At 50.9% G+C, this 18,557-nt stretch overlaps 1 protein-coding gene across 5 annotated transcripts in view; it reads left to right on the top strand.

Annotated features, from left to right (window-relative positions):
- The window catches only part of TNS3 (tensin 3), a 219,242-nt gene that overhangs the window by 21,675 nt on the left and 179,010 nt on the right, over window positions 1-18,557 (top strand). Inside the window, exon 1 of one of the 5 annotated variants that reach the window (XM_065939885.1) lies at window positions 15,336-15,652. The exons of the other annotated variants lie outside the window; for them this stretch is intronic. Coding sequence (XP_065795957.1) covers window positions 15,575-15,652 — 78 coding nt within the window. The 5' untranslated portion in view covers window positions 15,336-15,574. Of the gene's footprint in view, window positions 1-15,335; window positions 15,653-18,557 lie in introns of those variants that run through there. 5 annotated transcript variants of the gene reach the window in all.

The raw sequence follows: 18,557 nt of genomic DNA on the forward strand, positions 1-18,557 counted from the left end.
GCCATCCTGGGGTACAGTTGTCCTGGGAAATCTCCACCCTCATTATATACATCTGAGCATGCTTGCTCAGTATTTGGTATTTACTTAGCATATGCCTTGAAGAATGCAGTAAACAGCCAGCTGGTGAGTGGTTTTGGGCTCTAGGAGGTTTCAGCTGGTTTTCCCATCCCCTGGTCCATGGACTTGCTCCAGAGGTCCTGCAGAGCCCCCTCCTTCTCTGTAAGGAGGCTCCGTCTGGTGTCAGAGCTAGATTTTCTCGCTGGGCTTGCACAGGGGGACACACCAGGGGAACCCCCAAGTGGGCACTGAGGGATGGAGATGCGTGCGACCACGAGTGAGGCCAGTGCCTCTGTACCAGTCACACCCCTGTCCTATTCCTGCTGAGTGCGGCTGGGATGATTCTGTCCCAATTTTTCTAGGGAGGAAACAATTGAATTCTGCAAGCAAGGGAAGGCAAAGGTGGGCCCCGGCCCTGTGTCCTTAGAATGAAAACCTGGTGCCCTTTCTGCCCCACACACCATGTAGCTGTAGCAGGAAGTGTACCTGGTCCGGCTCTGTGAAATCTGTGCCTATGGACACTTGTGAGGAAGGTGGGGCACCTAGAGTCTGGGAGTTCCTGGTGAACCTGAAAGGCAGGGCACAGATGGGAGCTTTGCATTTTGCCTCGGGCTAAGAAAAGAAGAGAAAACAGTGTGAGCAGAGGAAACATTCCTGGTGGGGATTACCTGGAGGTGGCCCAGCCCCTTTGATCTTCCGTGTCCTGGACTTGCTGCAACTTGCTACCATCAGGACAACAAATTCTCATTCCCCTTTTATGTTGGGAACCCACACAGGGCTCTGAAATTGGAAGCGGTTCTTTCCTCTTGCTTGCAGGAAGCATTGCCCTGTCTGAAGGGGGAAGACCAGCTGGGGCCTCATTGATGGGGGTGGGATGGTCCTGAGGCTCAGGACTGATTGACAGAAAGATGGCAGATCTCCTGGAGGCCTGCTTACCACCCACCTCCTACTCTGAGCTCCTGAAATAGGAGATCCTTCCAGTTTGTAGACTTTCTCTGGAAAATTCCATGATACTTGCTTTTGAACAGTGGGAGCCACCCCTCAGCACATGCTTCATTGAATTTTGGTGGAATAATTCTTTGTTGGAGGGTTTGCCCCAGGAATTGCACAGCATCTCTATCCCCTCCCAGTGAAAGTTGGTGACCACCCCACTTGTGGTGACGATTGAAAGAAAAAAGATTCCTTTTATTTCCAAATGCCCTTGACATCTCTCCAATTATTCATGGCTAGAGAAATCACTCAGTACTTGAAAAAAATGAACTAGAATGAAAACAATTCCAGAGTATTCTACAGGTTGTAAGGTATTTATAAAAAAATTTTTTTTCAGTTTTTTATACATGTATCAATATGTGTTTTACCAGGATGCTAGTTGAAATGTACTTCTTACTGTGTGTTGCTATCAAAAAGTTTGGAAAAATGTTGTGGACTGACAGGGGCGTTTTGGTCATTATACCTTGTGGATATTCTTTTCTTGTGTTTGAAAGATTAAAAGACAGATATCTTTGAAGGGTAGGGAGGAGGACTATGTTAAAAGAACTCATGTTTGGGAAAAAGTCCTTGTGTGAGCTTGGCACAGGCAGGATTGATACTCGTGATTGAGGTAAAGGGCCCGTTTGTCCAGGGCCCTTCAAGTAAGACGTTTGCATTCTGTGTCTGTACATGGGTGTGAAGACCAGAGAGATGACAAAGTCAACCCTTTTGAATAAGATGCCTAAGAAGTTTCCCAGACACAGTGCAGCCCATGGTTGGCTCAAGCATTGTTCAGATTGGTTCCCAGGAAGGTCAGAGCCTCTGGGTCAGGGTGTCCCCCATGCTCCCCCTCCTGCTCTCACTCCCTCTCCTGCTCTTGGCAGCCTTCCTGGGCGATTCAGCATGGGCACAGAGCCTGCTCCTTTTCAGGTGGGGGAGTGGGGGTAGCACCCTCCACACCAAGACCCATGAGAGTCGAACCCCGACCAGCCCACTTGTAGAAGGAGCCTCACCACTGGGGTCTGGCGTTCATACCAGGCATGCAGGAAGGTGTGGGTGGCCGGCCAGGGGTCTGCACTGCATGCCCACCTCAGAAATCTCATCTCATCCCCTCGGCCTTTGTCTGGGAAGTAGGCTGAAGCTTTATTTCGCTCTGCTTAGGAAGTGTGCCTTCGAGGTTCTCCCACCGATGAGAGAAGCTCATAGCAGGGCACAGTTATCGGGTTAAAAAAGAAACTCAAGCAAATGATGAGCAAAGTCATTTTGTCCTCTCAGGTTGCACAGAACATCCCTGTGGTGACTCCTGATGCTCCAGGATGGGCTGTGAGCAGGTGGGGTGAGACGTGGCTGTGGACAGCCAGGACAGACTCTGGGGTCTGGGACCAGGGAATTGAAAACATCCTAGGTCTGCCTCAGGGTAGTCAACTTCTGTTTGATTAAATAAAAGGAATCTTTAAAAGATCACATCTTGACTTAAAAGTTTCTCCAGAAGCCCCTGCAGTCGACCATGTTTTGAGTGGAATGTCTCACTGTCCGGTAGTCAGTGGGGTTTATTTTACAAAAGAAGGTAACAGGGTTCAGGAGGATCCGAATGTGCCCCTCACAAAAAAGCCCCACTTGCTTGCCTCCCCCTTTGTGGATGTGTGTGTATGTGCACACAGGCATGCAGGCAGGCATGTACACGTGCTGTGTGTGTGCACGTGTGCATCTATGAACACTGCTGTGCACACGTTGTGTGCTCATGCTCACACATGTACACATATATGCACATACATCTATGTAATGAGTGTCTTATGTGTACACGTGTGTGCATGTGTATGCATATATACATATCTATATGTATTCATATGCAAAGCATGTGTATGTAATGTGTACATGTGTATAGGTATATGCACATGCCATTGTTGATTTCCCTCTCTTTTTCCTTTTGGCTGCACCTGACAGCATGTGGGACCTTAGTTTCCTGAACAGGAATCAATCCTGTGTTCCCTTCAGTGGAAGTGCGAAGTCTGGACCGCCAGGGAAGTCCCTGTCGATTTCTGAAATGGAAGCAGAGAGCCTTTTGGCGGAGGTTGTTGTTGCTATTGTTTTCGTTCCTCAGGCAAATCATTTCTGGAGCTCACTCACACGCTGAACTCCAGACTGCTTCCTGGCTTGGCAAGGTTAATGTGAATGCTTTGAGCAGTTCTTTTATTTGTCAAGCCCCTGTTATTTTGTGAGAATTCATCTTGCAGCCAAAATAACCTCAGGGGAAAAATAATGAAAAAAAGAAATGAATGAAATGTTTTAGAAGAATGTGCCTGGAATGGGGTGTATGCAAATAAATAAGCTCGCTGCTCGTTTTCAATGTCTATTTAAATGTTTCCCTAAAAAAAAAAAAAATGATAAAGACACAACCACAACAGATACAACCACAACGCTGTAATGTGGGTATGTGGAGAGGAAGGGGGGAAACCCTGCTTCCCTCTACTTTGCCCGCCCATCCGTCTTTCTCGAAGAAGATACATTGTTGAAGCTCTTTGCACAATGCCTATTAACGTGCCTTAGTAGAAATATTCTTTGTTATTACATTGTCTCTGCAATGTGAGGACTCATGTCTATGTAATATTTCTGGTTATGGATTTGCTCACTGGCATATTCTTCCTAGGTGCTGGGGTTACCGCATGGCTCCATCCCTTTATGGATTTTGTTTCTCTCTCGCTGTGACTGACGATGATGACATAGCCCCTTCCTGCTTGGCTCCTCTGTCTTCCGACACCTCCTTAATTGGAATTCACAGGGATTGAGTGAACAGGGCCAGAAGAGTGACCATTTTTGTAGTTTTTGATCTATATTGCCACATCACTTTCCAAAGCGCTTCCCTGAATAATGAACTGTCTCGTTCAGGATGTCTCCTCATCAGAGTTTTGGGCCAAAGTCTGTACGTCCCCTCACTCTGTGGTCTCCTCTCTGCTTACATCAGCATTAAGCAAGACAGAGTCCTGCCACCCGCCACGTCAGAGTGGGTTTGGGCTGCAGAACCTCGGGCCTGGCCCCCACCACCACCTGGTGCCAGCGACCAGCTGCCACTGTCCCTTGCTGGGGGCGCGTTGACACATTCCTGCCACCTCTCCCTCCCTCCGGTCTCCGGGTCACAGCACGGCCCTCCTGCGCTCACGGCACTCTGGTGAGCTGTTTCTCACAGGCCAAGCCCTTACATTGGCCTGGGCCCCTTCCCACCTCGGAGCCCGTTCTGTCCCCACCCCTGCCCTGGGCATGACCGGCAGGGGCGCCTCTCCACCTGTGGCCCTGGTGGTCCTCGGGCTTCTATGTCCGTGGCCTCTTCTCAGTCTTCTGGGTGTGCGTGCATGCACGCCAAGTCTCTTCAGTCTGTCCGACTCTTTGCGACCCCATGGACTGTAGTACACCAGGCTCCTCTGTCCCTGGGCTTCTCCAGGTGAGAATACCCGAGTGGGTGGCCATGCCCTCCTCCAGGGGATCTTCCTGACCCAGGGATCAAACCTGTGGCTCTTATTATGTCTCCTGCATTGGCAGGCAGGTTCTTTACCACCAGCACTACCTGGGAAGCCCCTCAGTCACCTGTATATAAAATATCAAATCGCCCCTGATGAAGAAGCACCCTGCCGTTACATGTCCCTGGCATGGTTTTCTGTCTTTTTCACTTGGCTTAATTTTTCCCGAGCATTTGGCATATGCCATGTGCTGTCTCTGTTGCCTGCCTGGCTACCTCCTGGAATGTAGGCCCTGTGAAGACAAAGTCTTTATTTCGTTCATGCTCCGTTGCTGGCATCCAGCGCCAGCACATGCATGGACACGTGGTCAGGGTCCTGAGGGGGATGCGCACACGGGGAGGGACCCAGCGGGGCCCAGGCTTGGGCCCCAGGCTTGTCTGTCTGCTGGGTGGCAGGGGGCCCTGTTGGCCTGTCAAGAAAGAGGCAGTGGGGGCACTGCAAAGAGTCAACTCCTTTGGGGGCCGGGTGTTCCAGGGAATGCTCCTGGTGTTTACGTGGCGCCCAAGGAGGCTGAGCCCTGGCTGCCCCTCTGCAGAGTGAGTTCACACTCCTGGGCTGGGAGTGAACCTGGAGGAGCATCTCAGTTACCCCAGAACCAGTTCTCCTTCGGGGTGGCAAGATGCCCCCGGAGTGGGGAAAGACTGGTGGGAACGATCAAAACTTAGATTCTTTTGTGCCTCTCCCAATATATCATGAGTGTTTTCATGTCAATGAGTATGGATCTGATTGCTGCTTTTTATGATGGTATACTCTTAAAGATTCCTGTGTGTTAGTGCCATCAAATTGTCTCAGGAAATTTTGTTGTTGTTCAGTCTCTCAGTTGTGTCCGACTCTTTGTGACCCCATGGACTGCAGCATGCCAGGCTTCCCTGTCCATCACCATCTCCCAGAGCTTGCCCAAACCCATGTCCATGGAGTCAGTGATGCCATCCAACCATCTCATCCTCCGTCATCTCCTTCTCCTCCTGCCTTCAGTTTTCCCCCGCATCAGGGTCTTTTCTAATGAGTTGGCTCTTCATTGGATATTGGAGCTGCGTCCAGTTTCTCCTGCTGTGCACACTTCTGTGAGGAATGGTCTTCCATCTAAACCTTGATCTACCTGTGTGCTCATTGCTTTAGAACATGTTCCTGTGTGGAATCGCACACCCCATGCATGTTTTACATGAAGAGACGTAGATTTTGTTTGCATGCGCCTTGCCGACTGGGACGCTGCACACGCATGTCTTGTGCTTCTCCTGCTTTGGGGCAGGGTCCCTGTGGTCTGGCTGCTACTGTCTTGCTTTGTGTGTTTCACTCTGCAAAGGGCAGTATGCTGAGCTGTCCTGCAGGTGCTGCCGAGTGGCAGCCCGGGGTAGCATCCCTGATGCCATTTCCAGCAAACAGGCACGGGTCTTCCTGTGATGACGTGTGACATGCTTGGAGAGGCGAGCATGGGACACTGTACGTGCTTAATGGGCTGGGGGCCAGTGGACCTCAGCCATGTCGCCTTGAGAGGGCGATGTGTTTTGGCATTTGGGATGAAGGGCCTCTAGGTGGAAGGCAGGAGGGGAGAGAGGAGACCAGGTGGGCACCCTGCCAGAGGGGCCAGATGCAGCAACTGGGCTCTGCACGGCGGGGAGGCCTGAAGCGGTCAGTGAGGGGCCTGCCAAGGGCCGCGAGGAGCACATTCATTCATTCATTCATCACTCAGTCTCTGCTTAGTGCTGATTCAGGCATGGGGAATCCCACGCCAGCCAGGCACATGGGGTCCCTGCCCTCTTGGATGGACAAGCAGTAAACCCATCCACAATGCTCCCAGGACAGGAGATAGGTAGCCGAAAGGACACTGAAGGATAACCAGGCCACATGAGGAGAGCGAGTATGGGCCGAGGTGGGAGGGCTATCTCCATGGGTGTCATGCAAGGCCTCTCAGAGAGGGTAGCGTTTTGGCAGAGATTTGAAGGAAGTTAAGAGTAAGCCACGCGGGTGAGTTGCAGGTGGCAGGAACAGCAGGTGCAAACGTCCTGAGACAGCAGCTTACCGAGCAGGTGGGAAAAGAGCAGGGGAGTTGAACAGGTCCAGGGTGGTCATGGGCTGGCTTGAATGTCTATGGGCCCAAGGTCAGAAATTTGGGATTTTCTGGTTAAAGTGTGTTTGTGAAAGCTGGGGAGCGTGCTGTGCTTCGTTAAGGCAGGGCCTGTGGATGCAGAGAGCCAGTGAGCTTCCTGATAGGGGGCCAGGTGTGGTGGGGATGGAGACCAGAGAAAGGTCTTTTGGGGATTCGTTTTGAAGGGCTTGCTGGCAGGGTGGCCATATGATATTTGTGAGGAGACAACCCAGAGTTCTGACTTGGGGGGCTGAGGTTAACGATGCTCAGGGGATGGCCCGGTGGAGGTGTGGAGCCAGTGATACCTGGGACTCAGCAGGTCAGAAGGGAAGGTCTGGAGGGGATGTGGGGTGTCATCAATGAGGATAGGATAGGCTGGAGGGAACAGCTGGGGGGAGTTTGCACACAGAAGAGTCCAGGACACTTAGAGGTGCCCAGGGGACAAGGACCATCCAAGGGAGATGAGAGCAGGACCCAAGAAAGAGAAGGTACCTGGGACGTGGGGGCCTGGGAACTAGGAGAGGGACATGTGGCATGTAGGTAGCAGGCAGGTGAGCTGGCAACTGGGGTGGGTGAGGAGCAGCTGGGTGTGATGAGCTAGATGGGGACTGGTGGGCAGTTTGGGAGGATGGAGAGGAAATTCTGGTTGTCAATCCCAGGCATGGAACCCAGGCAGTTGATGTGGACTCTAGCCAACCCTTGAAGGAGTTTCCTTGGAAGAGGATTATGAAATGAGCCATGATGGTGGCAGGGGTTGGAGGTCACACAAGGGTCATCTTTAAAAAAAATTTTTTTTAAGGGTCATCTTTTTTTCTTTCTTTTTAAAAGAATTTTTGTCGTTGTTGTTAGTCACTAAGTTGTTTCCAACTCTTTGTGACCCCGTGGACTGCAGCACACCAGGCGCCTCTGTCCTTCAGTGTCTCCCAGAGTTTGCTCAAATTCACATTCATTGAATTGGTGATGCTATGAGATGCTATGAGATGTAACCATCTCATCCTCTATCATCCCCTCCTCCTGCCTTCAATCTTTCCCAGCATCAGGATCTTTTCCAATGAGTTGGCTCTTCACATTTGGTGGCCAAAGTATTGGAGCTGCAGCTTCAGCATCAGTCCTTCCAATGAATATTCAGGGTTGATTTCCTTTAAGATTGACTGGTTTCATCCCCTTGCAGTCCAAAGGACTCTCAAAAGTCCTCTTCAGCACCACAGTTCCAAAGCATCAATTCTTCAGCACTCAGCCTTCTTTATGGTCCAACTCTCATGTCCATACATGACTACTGGAAAAATCATAGCTTTGACTATACGGTCCTTTGTCAGCACAGTGACGTCTCTGCTTTTTAATAATTTTTTTAAAAATAATTTTGTTTTTGGCTGTGCTGGGTCTTTGTGCTACGCAGGCATTTCTCTAGTTGTGGCAAGCAGGGGCTACTCTCTGGTTCAGGTGTGCAGGCTCTCATTGCAGTGGCTTCTCTTGCGGAACACGAGCTCTAGGGTGCACGGGCTTCTGTCGTTGCGGTGTGTGGACTCAGTAGTTGTGACTCCTGGGCTCTGAAGCGCTGGCTCAATAGTTGTGGTGCGTGGGCTTAATTGTTCCAAGACATGTGGAATCTTCCTGGACCAGGGATCCATCCTGCATCTCCTGCATTTTCAGGCAGACTCTTTACCACTGAACCACCAGGGAAGCCTGCAGGGTGGCTGTCTTTAAAGGTGGGTGCCTTGCAGCCTCTGTGTCTGCCGGGGAGTCAGCACAGGAAGAAAAGTTGGTGAGGCTTGACTGCAGGGGAGCGAGAGTCAAGGCTGCTGGGAGCACCTGCTGTCATCCAGGTTTACACCCTGCCAGCTGGGCAAAGGGTCAAGACATTGTTATGCGTTTCGTTTGCCAAGGGCAACAGGCTCTGAGTGTTGGTGTGCATGGGGTGGCTAAGCGCTGGTGGGAGCCCACTGTGGACGGGGGTGGGTGGCAGCACCCCTTACAGAGGTTTCCTGGAGGCCAGACTGAGTGCTTCTTGCAGGTGGTGACCTTTGCTTGTGTCCTTGACCGTGGCCATCCCAAACTCATGCACAGTGGGTGTACAGTGGGCTTGATCAGCTGATTGAACAGTAGATGGTCCCTGAGACCCTGTACTTGTGATAGAGGAGACTGGAGAGCTAGCGAGCAGAACCCCATACCTATGCTTACAGGGGTCCACCCCCACCTACCCAACGAGAGACTGTAGCAAAAGCATGCCAGTAATGAAAGATCCGAAGCCCCCTTCCTCCAGTGAGTGCTGACAGTCTCTGAAAGTCCTGGTCTCCATCCCGTCTACCAAACCAGGTTTTTCTCCCTTAATTCCCAGCCCATCTTTGGTGGTTGTGACCCCCCTGGAGTCAGCTCCCACTCTTCCTGCTGCCACCACCACTAAGGTCCTGGTTGAAATACCCGTCCCCACTCTGCTGGCCTGTTTTGCAGCAGGTCTGCCCCCTCCCATCCCCTACCCTCTGCCCCCCTCCTGCCCCTTTGCTAGTAAACCTCTGACTCCCCATTTTCTCCACAGTCAAGTCTGATCTTGAGTCTGGCTCCCAGTGCCCCCACCCCAAGCTTTCTCATCACTGGGGCCACTTTCCTCTTCATGCTTTATCAACTCTCTGTCCCTCCCACACAGTGAACTATGGGGAAAGAATGGAAGGTGGGTGAATGGTGCTGTGAATCATTGTCAATCAGCTAATCAGAAATCAAAGGGCAGCAGACATGAGGCCACAAGTTCCAAGGCCCAACCCAGGTGTGACCATGGGGTGTGGCCTCTAGTGACCACTGCCTTAAAACCTGGCATCTGTCTTTATTGATTTACAGTCATTCATTCCTCCAGTAATGTGTATCCGGCACAGCCTGGGTTCCTGGAGGACACACATAGTTTATTATGCATGGGGGTGGGGCCTGAGGACACAGAGAAAGCCTGTGATGGGGGAGTGCCCAGGCAGTGTGACTTCTGTCTGACCTGGACAGACAGTGTCTGCCTCCGGTAGACGCTGATTCCTGCTCTCTGGGCCTGGATGGAGATTTTGCTGTCTTTTTTTCTGAGTTGCAACAAGCATTGTTATTTACAGGAAACGCTCTTTTCATGTGCTGGAAGCATCTTGGGGCATGATCTGGGTTAAGGAGAGATTACTTCAAGTCAGGAGCATCATACCAGGCTGGGAAACTTGCTTTTGTTGGAATTTAAATCAGAGATTTTAATTATTAAACTCTCTTTGAGAATACATTGATGGGGCTGGGTGCAGTCCCAGCTCCATCATGGCCTCACTGAGTTTAAGGGTGACCCACATATGGGGGAGTCACCCCAAAGTCCTACCTTCCCCACAGCAAGATGAAACTCAGTCGTGCCTGCCTCACACCTATCCTGGGACTGCAGATACACATTCACAGTGACGATGATAAACAGAAGCAATGTCTGCTTTTTAAAAAGACTTCAGAAATAGTTAAAACTTGTTCATATTGAGGGCTTCACTGATAGCTCAGTTGGTAAAGAATCCACCTGCAATGCAGGAGACCCCAGTTCAATTCCTGGGTCAGGAAGATTGGCTGGAGAAGGGATAGGCTAACCACTCCAGTATTCTTGGGTTTTCCCAGTGGCTCAGCTGGTAAAGAAACTGCCTGCAATGTGGGAGACCTGTGTTCGATCTCTGGGTTGGGATGCTTCCCTGGAGAAGGGAAAGGCTACCCACTCCAGTATTCTGGACTAAAGAATTCCATGGAATGTATAGTCCATGGGGTTGCAAGGAGTCAGACATGACTGAGTGACTTTTACTTCACTTTATATTGTTGAAAATACCGCATCTTTCTCAGAAACTGTGATTTTTCTCCTCATTGTCTACTTGGGGCCTCTCACCTTAGTCCTCCAAACTCTTCTGGCTGTGCAGGGACCCATCTTAGCAGGAGTCATTGTTCAGTTGATAAATTGTGTCCAACTCTTCTCGACCTCAGGGACTGCAGCACACCAGGCTTCCCAGTCCTTCGCTATCTCCCAGAGCTTCCTCAGACTCATGTCCATTGATTCAGTGATGCCATCCAACCATCTCATTCTCTGTTGCCCCCTTCTCCCCTTGCCTTCAATCTTTTCCCAGCATCAGGGTCTTTTCCAATGAGTTGGCTCTTCACATCAAGGGGCCAAAATATTGGAGCTTCAGCATCAGTCTTTCCAATAAATATTCAGGGTTGATTTCCTTTGGGATTGACTGGTTTGACTTAGCAGGGGAGGAAGAATATTTGGTGGGCATCGCACCAAAGCCCCTCCGCTTTGGGGTGAACTACACAGGGACTGTTTGAGGTCGGCAGTGAGCTTATTCTTCTCGTTAGCCTTCGAAGAAATGGGAGGCCCAGGGTGATGACTACAAACCAGCAGACACATAGCAAGGAGTAGAGCAGGTCGAGTGCCCCGAGGCACTGTCTCTTCTGCAGCCTCTGCAGCCCATCTCGGCCCTGCCTTTTGGAAGAGGCAACATTGGACCCTCATGTGCAGAATCCCTACCCAGAGTTCCTGATGTGGTCTAGACAGATTTGGTCAAAGCTAGGGAATATTGGGCATTTTGGGTTTACAGAACTATGGAGGAATGAAAAGACTGGGGTTCGATCCAGAGATGAAGCTTGGTGACTCAGAGGGTGCTCTGTCAGTGTCTCCTTTCCAACCACACCCTCCCCGTAGGGGCCAGTTCCCAGGCACACAGGAGGGCTGTCTGGATGCTCTGGCAGAAGGGACAGGCCAGATGAGATGCCTCTATCCTCACACCCGACCTGGGGAAATAACCAGGGTTTGGGACCACCCTTAGGAGGTCGGCTCTGTTGTGATGGTGGAGCACTGCTCACTAGGTTAAACTTCCCAAAGCCTCTGCTGATTGCCAACAGCTGGATGCCAATAGCAAGATTCGAACATCTTGCAGAACTGGGATTTCTGGAGGGGCTAGGGGCTTCCCAGGTGGCTCAGATGATAAAAAATCTGCCTGCAGTGCCGGAGACTTGAGTTCGATCCCTGGGTCGGGACGATCCGTTGGTGAAGGGAATGGCTACCCACTCCAGTATTCTTGCCTGGAGAATCCCATGGACAGAGGAGCCTGGCGGGCTTCAGTCCATGGAGTTGCAGAGTCAGACATGACTGAGTGACTAACACACACACACACACACACACACACAAAATCCAGTATTATCACTATTTTGATGTTCAGGTTGTCCCAGTTCTGGCCAGGACAGCCTCTGCAGGCCCACTCAGCCCCCTGTTCATGCAGCCCCACCATTCTGGAAGTGTTTCCTTACCTTCTGGCATTTGTACCGTCCCTGACTCAGATCTGAAATCAGCCATGTCTCCGGGGAGCCCTGATTTCTTTTACTGGGAAACAGGGATGTGGGTGCTGCATGTAACCACTACTCTTGGGGGCTGCTTTAGGTGCTCCCTCCCCCACCTCAGACAGAGCTGGGGAGTGTAGGGAGTTTATATGTGCCTCTGTGTGTATGGGTGCATGCCTGTGCATGGGTGTGTGTGTGCATGTGCACATTTGCATTGATTTTCATTTCTGTATCTGTGTCTCTGCATTTAAAACATGAGTTACACCAGCATCTGATTCCAGTCCCACAGCATGGCTGTCACTGAAATACTCTCCCTTCCTGTGTTAGTAAACTCCTTCTCCGCCAAGTGGTTCCAGGACACAGTATATTCACGTGGTTCCTCCTCTCTCACTGCCAGAGACTCCTGCTGCCCTCAGGGTTGGGCCCTGGCTTGCTTTGTGGGGCCCCCTTCCTCTCCACGCCTGCTCTTAGGATGCGGACTCTGCCTGCCTGCCATCCATGCCCCAAATGCATGCTGTGCTTCCGTTCACGCAAACACCCTGTCTTATGGTCTCCTGGTTCTTTCCCTGACTCAAAAATGTCCATCTCTCTTCTAGGTCTCAGCCCACCTGTCATCTATTTTCCCTGAAGTCCCATGAGTGGGCTCACTGCCCCCCTCATGATGCCACATACAGACATTCCCACCGTCGGGTAAAGGAGAGTCGTTTGTCACTGTAGTCCCTGCAATGCCAGGCACACAGGCTGCTCATCAGCATTCTGGGATGGCCTATGAGAGTAGCCTCCATTCAGTTAGATGCCGGACGGGCCAACCTCGCATCTCGTCTTAGGGTTGGACTCACTGCTGAGCTTGTGTCCCCTGGCCAGTCTGGGTTGGCGATATAGCCCCGAGGCCTGGTGGTGGAGCTTTGCCCTCAAAGTCTGGACCCGGGCCCCCTGAAGTCCATCTTGTGCAGGAAGAACCTCCTTTGTTGTTGGGGACTCGGTGCAGCCAGAATTCAGAAGCAGATGTCAGGCCAGCAAGAAACAAGGAGGATTGTCACTTTACCAGGGGCAGGCTAGGCTCGCAGTGCAATAGTGGGGTGTCTGGCAAGGCTGGAGTAGCTGGCTTGGTCCCTAGGCCAAGCTGGCCCCAAACCCTTATGATTCAGCTTGCCTCTGAGGGGTGGTGTGGCAGGCTAGAGGGAAAAGGGGCTGAAGAGGGGGCCAGCAGGCAAAGTCCTGGCAGGTTTGTGTTTGGGAAGTTCACTTGGGCTCTGGTGTTCTGGACTTCAGTGGACTATCTGTGATCCCTGATTCTCACTGAGTTGTGATAGCCCACTGTGCTATCATCTGTGAGATGTGATTGCATGCATGTATTTATTATTAATAATAAATTGTGGGTATTTTCTGAATGATGTATTTTTTAATCGAATCAGAGGAGATTCAGGTGTCCCTATGAAAACACCTGTCATCTATTTTGTCCTCCAACCTGGCAATCATGGGCCTAGATACGCTGGTGATCAGGACCATCATTTCCAAGGGCCCCATAGAGTGTGCAGCCCCATCCATGAGTTCAAGTTTTATCATGTTGCAAGTTACCTGTTTGCTATGATTGAGGTTCCTTCTGCTGGTTCCATGGGTGAGACTGGTGATAGATCCAGCTGATTCCTGGGAAAATGTTTGCCTTGTGTGCCCTCAGATGAGAGTATGCTTCTAGCTCAGCCTGTAGACACAGCTCTGGGCTCTATCTTGTTCTCAATGATGGGGACTCAAATCTGATACAGATGTGTCTTCTTAGGGATCCTGTGATCACATGGGGGTGAGGGATGTGTATGAAGAAATAGAACTGAGAGGTATTTACAAAAACTAAAGTTTGACTCCTTTATAGAAAAAGTGAATAATGATGAATGAATCTAGAAAATAACAAACGAATGAATGAATATAGAGACAGATGAATATACTCTTATTTGAAGGATGAAGGCGAAATGAGAATGAATGGGTGGCTGCCAGGTGAGAAGCCAGAATGATGTGTTTCTGGTTTTTTTTTTGTGTGTGTGTGTATTGTTGAAAGTCAAAGAGCAGCTTTGCTATTCCACCCCCAGAAATGGAAAGATGGGTATTTGGTGCCAGAACCTGAGAGGTTAATGTCGGCCTTTGAATTGATGGCTGGAATGTGCACATGTGTTAACCATAAAGGCCCAGGGTCTAGCCCACCCAGACTGCTCTCCAAAGCTAAGACATTTGGAGTTGCTAGCGGAGTTGAAGATCTGAAGTCAGAGCATTAGACCAACACAGGGCATTAGTGCGGCTGCACCCTGGGCTGGGCACGGAGGCAGGCTGAGCCACGAGAGCACATGGCCCTGCTATGCACACAGTGAGCCGGCAGGTCTGAGACCACCCAGCTCCCTGGGCCACATGCTCCCCTGCATGCGGCCTCCTCTACGGGACCCCACGGAAGGGAGGAGGTGGCCTCCACTGAACAAGTCCACTGTCAAGGAACCCCTTTCCAGGAATGTCACCAGAGCTTCTCATGGTGGAGAGCTAAGAGCCACTGGTCCACGAGCCCTGCCCAAGACGACTCAGTCTTGTGGGGTCTGACAGGCAAAGGGCCATTCTGTCTGTGGATCAGGCCCACCTTACCCCTCTGGGCTGTGCTTCATGAGGCTAAGGGACCCTTCCCCTTTACAGGTGTCTGGCTTCCTCTTCATGTGAGACCCTGTCCCCACCATCCCAGTCACCTTTATCTCCTTAAAATAAATTAAAAACAGGTTTTTAATTTCCTTCTAAAATCACAGACCGAGAGAGGAAACTCGGCTGTGATTTGTTGGGAGCTGGATGGCTCTCTGGATAGTAAGGACAGGGAGGGGTGCTGTGGATCCCAGACCCCAGCTACGGAAGGCCCATTGGTCACTTCCTTTGAGCTTGCTGGAACCTCTACCTGTTTCTCATCCCACTTTGGCAAGGCTGCTCCTTGTTTTTCTTAGTTGAAGAGGCAAACTGGAAAGAAAACCTTTCTGTATTAGAGTTTTCCTTCTTTCCACTCCAGAGCCACTGTTTGCTAGCAGTATAGGTTACCGGTGATACTGACCATTACAGATGCAAGTTTACTGGACAATATACAAGATTTAAAATCCCGAAAGCCAGACAGCCTGCGGCTTTTGATTTTAAGTCCCTGGATCTGCATTCCTGGAGAGGTCTGAAATCCTAGTCAAGCTGTACTCCAGCCAAAGGCGGGGGTAATCCAGTGGGAGGGCCAAGGGCGTTGGAGGGCGATGGAGGGTTAGCCCCCCACCCCTGTCCTAGGAGGCGTTTCCTCGCCACTTTTCCTGGGTTTGGCTGAGAAACCTTTTTCCTCTTCTCCGGAGCTGCGGTCAGGGGCGGGGGGAAGGGAGCGCTAATTCGTGTCAGATGGAGGGGCGCCGGGGGGCCGTGCGCTCATTCGTCTGGCTTTTGTTCGCGGCATCTGACTCCTGACGGCCGAGTGGACTTGGAATTGGCGACCGCTTCATTTCAGGGCTCCCGGGGCCGAACTTCTCCTGGGACTCCCAGACACAGGGGCCCAGGAGGCATACCTGCCGCGCATCGCCACCCCGGAGGGGTCCGCGCCTGCCTCGGCCTTCCTCGCCCGGCCCGACCCCCCGCGGGGGCCCTGACGGCCATGCGGCTGCGCGCCCTGACCCCGGGGCCGCCTGGGGGGTGCGCGCGCGGGGCGCGGGCTCGCCGGCACCGGCGCCAGGTGAGTGGGCGTTCTGCGAGGGGGAGGGCGCAGGGAGCCGGGACCCCGGCGCGCCGGGAACTGGGAGCTGCGACAGGACTCCACTTCCCTGGGAGTGGAAGCACTTTTGGGTTGGTGCGCGCGTGTGCTTGTGTGTGCCCGCGTACCCCGGTCTGCGCGCAGGTGTGCAAGTGTGTACGGGTGCCCTTGCACTCTTGTCTGCGCGTGCACGCTCGCGCTTGTGCCCTGGTCTTTGCGCGTGCCCGTATGTCCACGAGTGCGCGTATTTCTTGTCTGTGTACGCGTGTCTCGTGTGTGTTCTTGTGTGCGCCTGTTGCTTGAGCAGGAAAGAACGAGCGAGGGAAAGCAGAGCTTTGCCTGGTGGGAGGCCGGCGCCCTGGTGAGCCCACGTGAAGTGGGAGACAGCTTTGGTCTTAATTTTCGAAACCACCTCCCTCTTGAACACACTTCCTTGGCCTCCCTTGCTGGAATGGAAGCAGAACTTTGGCAGTTTCACGGACTCCCTTCTAGCTTGTGTTTCTTTGCAGAGGAAAAGGGTGCTGTAACTGTGGGTGTGTGAGGATGCTCGAGCGTTGTTGCAGAAGTGCAAGTTCCCCAGGGCCATGTTACAGCCCTTGGTCCTGGAACTGTCTTCCATGGCGCTTGACTTAAACTGAGCAGATGCACAGGCGGCTCCCTACTACGTTCAACAGTCCCCTCTCTGAGTCTAATAATTAGGCATTTATTGCATTCGTTTTGCTGGAAACTTATGAAGGTTCTGAGGAGTGAGAAGTTGGCAGAATGTCAGCCATTTCACAGCACTTTGAGTTGTGCTCATTCTGATTTTTAGTTTAACAATCAGACGCTACTCCTGAGAAGCTTGGGGACCGTGTGCGGAAGGCAGATGTCCCTGTGCTCTGGGTCCCTTGGCTGCTGGTGGGTGGAGGCATCTCTGGGCAGGATCACTCCAGAGGTTTGGGGCCGGCTCTCCTCACGCTGGGAAGTTGTAGCGTTTAACTTCAGAGTCAGGTTGCTTGGTGATTTTGCTCAGTGCGTCTGCCCCCCTTGAATGCTACTGAAGGTTTCCCAGGTAGGAAAACACACACCGAAATCCTCTCTCCTGAAAGGAAAAGAGGCTTGGATTGTGCTGGTTTAGGCTTTGTGAGGGTAACTGTTGCCACTGCAACATTAGCCTAGAGAACTGAGCAGAGAGGGACTGTGAGGTTTTGCATTTTCGCAGAGCAGAGCAAAAGGTTACCCTGCTGCACGCCTGTGGAACACTTCCTCGCTCAGTTTTGCAGAGATTTTTCTTTCTAAAAAGAGACCTCACCATCAAGACCAGCACTAATTACCCTGAACCCCTCAGGGAGTCCGTGTAGAACTGGCAGCCTTGCTCTCTACCCTTCCCACTGTCTGCTCCTAACAATTAAATGCAATTTAGATTCCTGAACTGAGCCTGCTAAATGCTTCAGCATTTCGGCCTCCCCTGTCCCCCGTGCACTCATTGGGCCCGCCTCTTTGGGAGAAATGAAAGCACAGTATCAGGTGAAAACAAAGGCAGCCTAATCCCGTCTAGGCTCACTTCACAATGGAGATGTTATGTACAGATGAAGCGTGAGCAGATGTTATTACACTATCTGAAATGAATTCCTCCACCATCCAGCCACTGAAATGGCTTCGGCCTCCACACAGCGCCTCTGCTGTTTCCTTCCTCCAGGTTTCTAACTGTGGCCCAGCCGGCAGGAAAACCACAGGAGCACAGTGCCTCTTTCTCCCTGGTTGTAATAAAGGTATTTGTAAGGAATAAAACGTCACAGTATCCCCTCTTGGCTCACAGAATACAGCCAATTCATTCAGTCGACAAGTATTAATTGAGGGTGCCAGGCACTGTGCAGGGCCTTGGAAGACAAATAGATAAGAGCCTGGTGTCCTGCCTGTAGGAAATTACACAGAAGAGAAGGCTGTAAAGAAATAACTGAAGTATAAGGGAGGAAAGTGTGTGCCAGCTGGGGGATTATGATAGAGGGCTGTGTGTGTCAGCTACTTGAATGTCTACTCCTGTCTGAGCATGAGGCTGGAGTGGAGACTGGGTCTGAGCCCATATTCCTTATCCGTTGGCTATGAGGTCTTGATCTCGCATCCTAATGTCTCCGTTTGTTGGTTATGGTTACAGTGTTGGTTATGGTTACAGCCCAGAAGGGCCTTGCCAATGTCATGGACTTCATGATAGTAGCACCTTCATTCCTGTTTTGTAGGCACTGAGTTCAAGAGCCCTACTATGGAAAAGTGTATGGTCTCTTGAAAAAGGCAGGAACAAATATGTAAACAAGTATGTAATAACAGTGCATTGCCATGGTGTATTAATCTATACACTATTTAGAAGTTACTTGAGGTCCAAATACTTAGGGGATTTTACTGAGATCTTTCTGTTTCTGATTCTTAATTTAATCCCATTGTGGTCAGAGAACATATTTAGTACAATTTGAATACTTTAAAATTTTCTTAGTCTTGTCTACTAAATATTCCATATGCATTTGAAAAGAATGTGTATTCTGCCACTCTTAGGTCAAATGTTCTATAATGTCAGTTAGGTCAAGATATTGATAATATTGTTCAAAGCTTATGTATCCTTGCTTATTTTCTGCAGTAATTATCAATTATTTATAAAAATAATGCTAATTGTTGAGAAAGGCTATATTAGTTTGCTAGTTCTGCCATAATGAAATAACACAGACTAGGTGTCTTAAACAACAGAAGTTTATTTTTTTATAGTTCAGGAAGTTGGAAGTCCAAGATCAAGGTATTGACAAGTTTGGATTTTCCTAAGGCCTCCCTCTTGCCTTAGTTTGTGTGGCCACCTTCTCACCGTGTCCTCACATGGACTTTCCTCTGTGCCAAGCTTCGCTAGTGTCTCCTTTTCTTCATA

Source organism: Muntiacus reevesi, chromosome 6, assembly GCF_963930625.1.
Source record: "Muntiacus reevesi chromosome 6, mMunRee1.1, whole genome shotgun sequence".
Classification (NCBI taxonomy): Eukaryota; Metazoa; Chordata; class Mammalia; order Artiodactyla; family Cervidae; genus Muntiacus; species Muntiacus reevesi.